This window comes from Theropithecus gelada, chromosome 3 (assembly GCF_003255815.1).
Source record: "Theropithecus gelada isolate Dixy chromosome 3, Tgel_1.0, whole genome shotgun sequence".
NCBI lineage: Eukaryota > Metazoa > Chordata > Mammalia > Primates > Cercopithecidae > Theropithecus > Theropithecus gelada.
Window position 1 is genome coordinate 30,467,572 of NC_037670.1, and position 8,271 is coordinate 30,475,842.

At 45.4% G+C, this 8,271-nt stretch overlaps 1 protein-coding gene across 2 annotated transcripts in view; it reads right to left on the bottom strand.

Moving 5' to 3' along the window:
• Positions 1-2,849, bottom strand: part of MRAP (melanocortin 2 receptor accessory protein) — a 21,701-nt gene extending 18,852 nt beyond the window's left edge. The window contains exon 1 of one of the 2 annotated variants that reach the window (XM_025380861.1): positions 2,620-2,725. In XM_025380861.1, coding sequence (XP_025236646.1) covers positions 2,620-2,725 — 106 coding nt within the window. Of the gene's footprint in view, positions 1-2,619 lie in introns of both variants that reach the window. The other variant, XM_025380860.1, reaches the window with a different exon arrangement.
• Between the last annotated feature and the right edge of the window lie 5,422 nt (positions 2,850-8,271).

An 8,271-nucleotide genomic window follows, 5' to 3' on the forward strand; every position in this document is an offset into this window, starting at 1 on the left:
GGGAGGGGAGGGGAGGGGAGGGGAGGGAGAGAGAGTCACTGCAACTTCTTTGTTGTTCCTTGAAAATGCCAGGTGCTCGCCTGCCCTGGAGCCCTTGCCCTGCTATTCCTGCTGCATGGGAGGCTTCTTCTGAGACCTCCTCCAGGCGCCATTGTGATGGCTCACCTCCTCCCAGGGACCCTGGGAAGGCCTTCACTGGTGCCCTGTTCACAGTGGCAATCTTTCCTTGGGTCCCTGCTCTCCCTAGCTGCCCCCTCTAGTTTTATTTTTTACTTTTCTGAGACAGAGTTTTGCTCTTGTTGCCCAGGCTGGAGTGCAATGGTGCGATCTCAGCTCACTGCAGCCTCTGCCTCCCAGGTTCAAGCAATTCTCCTGCCTCAGCTTCCCAAGTAGATGGAATTACAGGCACCCACCACCATGCCCAGCTAAGTTTTTATATTTTTAGTAGAGATGGGGTTTCACCATGTTGGCTAGGCTGGTCTCAAACACCTGACCTCAGGCGTGATCCACCCACCTCGGTCTCCCAAAGTGCTGGGATTACAGGCATGAGCCACCGTGCCCAGCCCAGTTTTATTTTTCTGTATGGAGCACATATTACCATCTGCCACATTTTTCTTGTTTATGGTGAATTAAAGACCACCTCATATTTTCAACAGTTCTCCCATTGAGAGGGGGGCTCTCATTCTCTCTGCTTGAATCTGGCTAGCCTGGGTAACGGACCTACCCAGGGGAACATGGCCAGGACGTGACAGAGCCAAGATGTGAATCCAGCCGACTGGCTCAGCAGTCCACGTGCCTGGCCTCTGCCTAGCCCCTGCCTCCTGGTGCGTTCCCTAGAAAAAAATTCAACAACCACCTATTTGAAGTTTAAACATTCTTATGTGTGTTGTGGGAAGTAGGGGGAGTTTTGTCTAGCCCCAAACTTCTCTTCTAGAGAAAATAGAAATTACATTCAAATAAAACATAAAGACTGGGATACTGTGACACAAATAGGAATAAAAAAGACCCCAAGAAGTATCTCTCTCTGTGGGTGTCAAGGACCCCTGACACCCTGAGGGGCTTAGAGGTGAAATGGTGTCTGTTATCTTCTGTCATAAATTTGGAATTCACCTCCTAAGAAATGAAGATACTTTGGAAGCAAAAACATTATTATTATTATTATTATCATTATTTGAGATGGAGTCTTGCTGTGTTGCCCAGGTTGGAATGCAGTGGTGTGACCTCATCTCACTGCAACCTCCACCTCCTGGGTTCAAGCAATTCTTGTGCCTCAGTCTCCCGAGTAGCTGGGATTACAGGCATGTGTCAACACATCCAGCTAATTTTTGTGTTTTTAGTAGAGATAGCGTTTCACCATGTTGGCCAGGCTGTTCTCAAACTCCTGACCTCAAGTGATCCACCCGCCTCGGCCTCCCAAAGTGCTGGGATTACCAGCATGAGCCACCGTGCCTGACCTGTGTTTACTTTTTCTGTGTGTGTGTGTGGAGATGGGGGTCTCACTATGTTGCCCGGGCTGGCCTCGAACTCCTGGTGTCAAGTCATCCTCTCTAGTTGGTGGGATTACAGGTGTGAGCAACAGCACCCAGCCCTGCATTTACTGTTTGATGGACAGTATGTGATTATAGTGAGTGAAAACCCAAGGAAGCCAAGACTTCCTATGGGATAGGTAATGCGTGGGTTTCCAGGGCTGAGACCCGATCTTTCCAGGCTTTGTTTTTGTTCTGTTTCTCGTGCTCACTTCCTCATCTAATTTGTCATTGTGATCGGGTAACTGGACTCCTCAGAGAAGATTATCCACACATGCCATGTTAGCCAAGAGATAAGGAACCCGAGGGCAGATGAGCAAAAAGCAGCAAAGTCATGCTGGTTTGTCCTTGCTGAGACCATGACGATTAAATGTATGTTGGCATTTTAGTAAAAATTATTAAATCCTGCATCTTAGGGATGGAGAGAATAACTGTCCCAAATCTAAATATAGACAATGGAAAAGGCAAATCTCTAATTTGAGGAAACTCGCTCAGCTTATTGGAGCCCCAAACAAATTAAACAAGAAATCTGTCTTTAAAAGAATACTCTGGCCAGGTGCGGTGGCTCACACCTGTAATCCCAGCACTTTGGGAAGCCGAGATGGGGGGATCACTTGGGGCCAGGAGTTCCAGACCAGCCTGGGTAACATAACATGTCTCTACAAAAACTACACAAAATTAACCAGGCGTGGTGGCATGTGCCTGTAGTCTCAGTTACTTGGGAGGCTGAGGTAGGAGGATTAGTTGACCCAGGGTGGTCAAGGCTGCAGTGAGCTATGGTCATGCCACTGCACTCCAGCCTAAGCAACAGAGCTAGACCCTATCTCCAAAATAAAATAAAATAAAATAAAAATTCTGCTTCCAAAGTGTCTTCGTGACTTAGCAGGTTAATTCCAAGCTTATTACAGAACTTAACAGATACAATTTCTCTCCCGGCCCCATTCATTTATATCTACGAGTGAACTAGCCACATTGCTGCTTTCCCGTGATGTCTACTGGAGTTAATAAGTGAATGCAGAAAAAGCTGGGAGTGGCCAGTCATTTGGGCCAGCCCCCAGCCTCTGTCGGGCCGGCTTCCCTAGTTTAGACTTACGTTTGTGGGCTTTCAGCTTCTTCTCGTCTACGGGAATGAGGTCCAGATAGTCCAGGTAGTATTCATAGCTGTAGTATGGGGCAGAGGCGTTGGTCCCGTTGGCCATGTCTGTGGCACTGGGCAGTCAGCGTCCGGGCCAGCTGCCTCGCCTCTGGAGCCAGGCGCCGAGCCCCTGGGAGGAGACTGCCTCACTGATTTCTGCAGGAATCGTCCAAGTGTGTCTGTGGGTCTCTAGGCTCAAGGTCTGCCCACTTATCAGAGCTATTTGGCTGGAAGAAAGGTCAGGGGGATGTGCCTCACATCGCCAGCATCCAGCAGAGCCTCCCATCCTGCCGCTCCTTGATAAAACTCCAAAGCAAACAGAGCAGAGAGCCGGGAGAACGGCTTTCCAGGGCAGCCCTAGGATGCCCCCTCTGTGTCAGGACAGAGAGCTGGGCAGGAAATAGATGCCCAGGGCCCCTTAGAAAACGCCCAGTAGGAACGGAAAGACAATCGCTTTTTGCCTTAAATACTTGAAAAGTTAAAAGAATCAAAATGTAAGCCTGACAGTGCCCTTGACTTACATTTAAGCAGTTCTTGATGCTATTGAGCAACCACCGAACTGCTGGCTTAGATTCAAAATCTGAAGGCAGAAATTGAGTGATGTCAGCCGTGAACTTGTAAAAACCTCTGTCACGTACTCAAAACCAGTTAATTAAAACCAATGAGAGCCCCCTGTCCCCACAGAGTGCACCTCTCCACTTATATCTAAGCCCCCAAGAACCAACCAGCTGGCCGCATTTGTTCAAACTCAAAAGGCTATTTATCTGGGCCACGACCCCATGTGGTTCGAGCTCTTGGGAAATAGAGTCCACTCAGCTCTTGGCTGATACCACACGTGACGTAGATTCTGCTGGGTTTCTGTAGGGCTTGACTCCAAATTCTACCCCCTCTCTAAGATCCTCAGACACTAACAAGAGGAACATTCTGAACATCTGGAATGAGCAGGACCACAGGTGACAGGAACCCTAGAATTTAGCCTTTGAGAATTAGGACGCCAAAATACACAGCTTATGGGGCCTTTCCCTCCAATACGCCCCGCTTTCTTGTGTTCTTGATTCAGGTCTACACTATGAGAATAAAGCTGGGTATTGACAGTGTAGACAGTCCACCCAGATAACTTGAGCCCCTCTGCTGGTTTTGCTGAGGCTTGCCATGCCTGAGGCATTCCTTGGGGAGCACTTTGAGGGTAGTTCAGTTGACCGGAAGGGGAGGAATGAGGCTCTTGTGTTTCCAAAGGGAGGGGCAAAAGATCCACTTGAACAGTAAAACAAAACCCCTGGTCCCGCTACACCCTACGCTTCTGACGCCAGACGTGTGGGCTTTTCCATACCAAGCAATTTTCCATTCTTGGCAGACACTGGCTGGGTGTCCTACAATGTAACTCAAGCCTGACACTATGTCATTTGCTAGAATGGCTCATACACAGAACTCAGGACAAACAGTTCACTTACTAGATGACTGGTTTGTCATAAAAGAATGCAACTCAGGAACAGCCACGTGGAAGAGACACATGACGCAGGGTATGGGAAGGGGCACGGATTTTTCCATGCTTGATCCAGGTGCACACCCTCCCAGCACCTCAACGTGTTCAGCAACTTGGAAGTTCTCTGAATCCCCTTGAGGAGGATTTTTGTAGGGTTTTATCATGTGCTATGCCATCTAGATGATTATTATATTCCATTATGTGGGCAGCATTGATGAAATCACTGGCTATCAGTGAATGAACTCAATCCCCAGCCTCTCTCCCTTTTCCAGGGTGGGAGGGAACGTTGCAACCCTCTAATATATGGTGGGTTCCTCTGACAACCAGCCCTCGCCTCATTAGCATAAACTCAGGTAGAGTTGAAAGTGGCTTATGCTGAATAACAGAAGACGCTCCTCTTACTCCATTACTCAGATATTGCAAGTTTTATGAGCTGTGCTACCAGGGACAAAGATCAAATACAGTCAAATGCTGACTAATAATGCTTCCATCAATGACCAACTCCATATAGGACAATGGTCACATAAGATTATCATGGAGCTGGAAAATTCCTATCACTTAGTGACGTTGTAGCCAACATAACATCATTGCACGTTTACTTTATTTTATAAATAAATTTAGTATACGCTAAGTGTGGTGTTTATAAAGTCTACAGTAGTGTCCAGTAATGTCCTAAGCCTTTGCATTCACTCACCACTCCCTGCCTCATGCAGGGCAACTTCCAGGCCTGCAGGAGTCATTCAGGTAAGGACTCTATACAGATGTACTATTTTTTTTACTGTTTTTTTTTGTTTTTTTTTTTTTACTGTATCTTTTGTATGTTTAGATATGTTTATATCTAACACTAATAATATCATAATACTATCATAAATCCTTACCATTGTGTTATAATCGCCTAAAGTATTCAGCATAGTAACAATAGGTTTATAGCCTGGGGACAGTAGGCTAGGCCGTGTGGTAGGCTGTGCCCTCTAGATTCATGTAAGTTACACTCTCTGGTGTTCCACACAATAACGAAATCACCTAGCGATGCAGTTCTCACAATGTATCCCCGTCGTGAAGTGACACATGACTCTACATGTTTCTTATATCAAAATATCACAAAGACATCCCCCACACCATGCCCCCACCTGTGTACTTCCAGATGTTTCTGTGTACACTGCTGTACACGTGCCTCCCAGGTGTGTACAACACTGTGCAGATATCACCTCTGTTCTGGGCTGAACTGTGCTCCCCCAAATTCCTAAGTTGAAGCCTTTACTTCAGAATGTGACAGTATTTGGAGATACGATCTTCAGAAAGATAATTAGGTTAAAAAGCCGTGACAATGGGTTTTAATTCAAGATGACTGGTGTCTTCATAAGAAGAGGAGGTTGGGATAGCACTGAGGCACAGAAAGAAGATGATGTGAAGACATAAGGAGGAGATGGCCATTGACTATTGCAAGGGGCCTCAGAATGAAACCAGGCCACTTACACCTTGATCTTGGACTTCTAGTCTCCAGAATTGTGAGGAAATACATATCTGGTTTTCTTTCTTTTTTTTTTTTGAGACAGAGTCTTGCTCTGTTGTCCAGGCTGGAGTGCAGTGACGTGATCTTGGCTTACTCCCACCTCTGCCTCCTGGGTTCAAGTAATTCTCCTGCCTCAGCCTCCCAAGTAGTTGAGATTACAGGCATGCACCACCATGCCTGGTTAATTTTTGTATTTTTAGTAGAGATGGGGGTTTCATCATGTTGGCCAGGCTGGTCTCGAACTCCTGACCTCAGGAGATATGCCTGCCTTGGCCTCCCAAAGTGCTGGGATTACAGGCGTGAGCCACCATGCCTGGCCATATTTCTGTTAAGACACCTATTCTGTGGGACTTTGGGCTAGTTGGGCAGAGTGAGCAGACTAATACTGTTACAATGGGTAGCTAGTCAGGTATGAGCAAGGCAGGAGACGGCGTCCCCTATACATACATGGGGAGTGTCGGGCAACCATCAGGTGATGGTTAGGCTTTTGTTAACTGTCTCTCTAAAGTCATAATTGGTCACAGGTGGCACCAGGGAAAAGCAGGCTCCCAATAGATAGAAAACACCTAAAACTGGTCAGCAGCTTCCTGATAGGATCTCAGGAGTTGGGTGCGTGGGCTCAAGCATGGCATGTGGACAACCCACCCGCAGGGAGGAATCAGGGGAGAAGGAATGCAAGACCCCGGAAGCCGGCCCACGTATGAAGCCCCGAGTCAAACAGTCCAGCCGTGCACTTCATCTCCCCAGGTGCCCGCTTGGCCCCCTTCCATGTGTACTTTATTTTCTTTCGTTCCTGCTCTAAAGCTTTCCAAGAAGCTCTCACTCCTGCTCTAAAACTTGCTTCCGTCTCTTTTCCTGCCTTGCGCCCCTTAGTTGAATTCTTCCTTCTGAGGAGGCAAGGATTGAGGTTGCTGCAGACCCGTATGAATTTGGTGCCAGTAGCGATATGACTATCTGTGATCTAGATCTAGTTGCCTTGGATAGAATTACTATATTCAACAGTTGCAGAATACACATTATTTTTAAGTGTAATTTATGATTTTTTGATACTCTGATAAATGTTTTCTATTAGTGTCAAAAATTATAAAATATATAGGAATAAAATTAACAAAATATGTGCCACAGTAAAACCTGAAAAATGTTACTGAGATGAAATAAGACTTAAAATATGGAGAGAGAGACCAGCTTATGGTTTGAAAAATTCAGTATTATTAAGATGTTAAATGGGCCCAAACTGATCACGTTCATTGCAATCCCAATCATCATCCCAGCAGCTTTACAAACTGTAGAAATGGATATATTGATAAATTACATTCAGCTGAAATTTAAAACTTTTGTTTACCGAAAGAGATTACTAAGAAAATGAATAGGCAAGCCACAAACTGGAAAGAAATAAAGTTAAAAATTATATATCTACTAAGGAATTTATACCAAGAATATATACATGAATAATAAAAAGACAAATAACCCAATTAAAAAATTGGCCATAGACTTGAACAGATACTTTATAAAGAAAGATAGGTAAATAGCCAATACGCACATGAAAAAGCACTCCAAGTCATTAGTCATCAGGGAGATGCAGATAAAACCAGGAGATACCTGGCCGGGCGTGGTGGCTCACGCCTGTAATCCCAGCACTTTGGGAGGCCAAGGCGGGTGGACTATGAGGTCAGGAAATCGAGACCATCCTGGCTAACATGGTGAAACCCCGTCTCTACTAAAAATACAAAAATATGAGTCGGGCGTGGTGACGGGCACCTGTAGTCCCAGCTACTCAGGAGGCTGAGGGAGGATAATGGCGTGAACCCGGAAGGCGGAGGGTGCAGTGAGCCGAGATCGCGCCACTGCACTCCAGCATTGGGCGACAGAGCAAGACTGTCTCAAACAAACAAACAAACAAACAAACAAACAAAAAACAAACAGGAGATACCTCTACAGAATGGATAAAATTAAAAAGACCTTCCTACGTTTTCCAGTTAAGCGTAATTTTATTAGTTTGGAATTTTCACTTCTGACAGAATACTGATTGTTAAGTTGAATTTATTTGTCTGATAATAATCTAGATTTTAAAATATCCATGATGGACAAGCAGAGACTGACTAGAAAAGAAAGATCCATGCAAGCACCCTAGTAGAAAAACAGTTTTTTAAAAATGTTGCCCCTTTGACATTAGTAAGAAGTGATACTGTCATCAAGGTTAACTCTAAGATAATAATGACATACTTACATTAACAAATACCTCAAAGACCTTGACTGTTAGCATTGTTTTTCTTCTCTCTTTAATTTGTAACCAACCCAAAGCTTGAAGGCAAAGTTGTCTTTTCTAGGATGTTTTCTATTACATCGCAACTACAGATTGAGTGTGGAGAGAAAGGTAGAAGGGAGAAATCTAGAGAGCAAGACGGCACAAACGTTTATTGAACGATGACCTGGACAAGGTGCTTTAGGCAATTCTCACAATACTATGGTCTCAGGTGGTGGGAACCTCATTTTCCCGGCAAAGAGCTGGATACAGCCAGATACAGTAGTCTCCAGTACCCCTGAGGTCTGCAAACTGGGTGCATTAATGTGCGATGGCTGCTACAACACATTACTATAAACTTGGTGGCTTAAA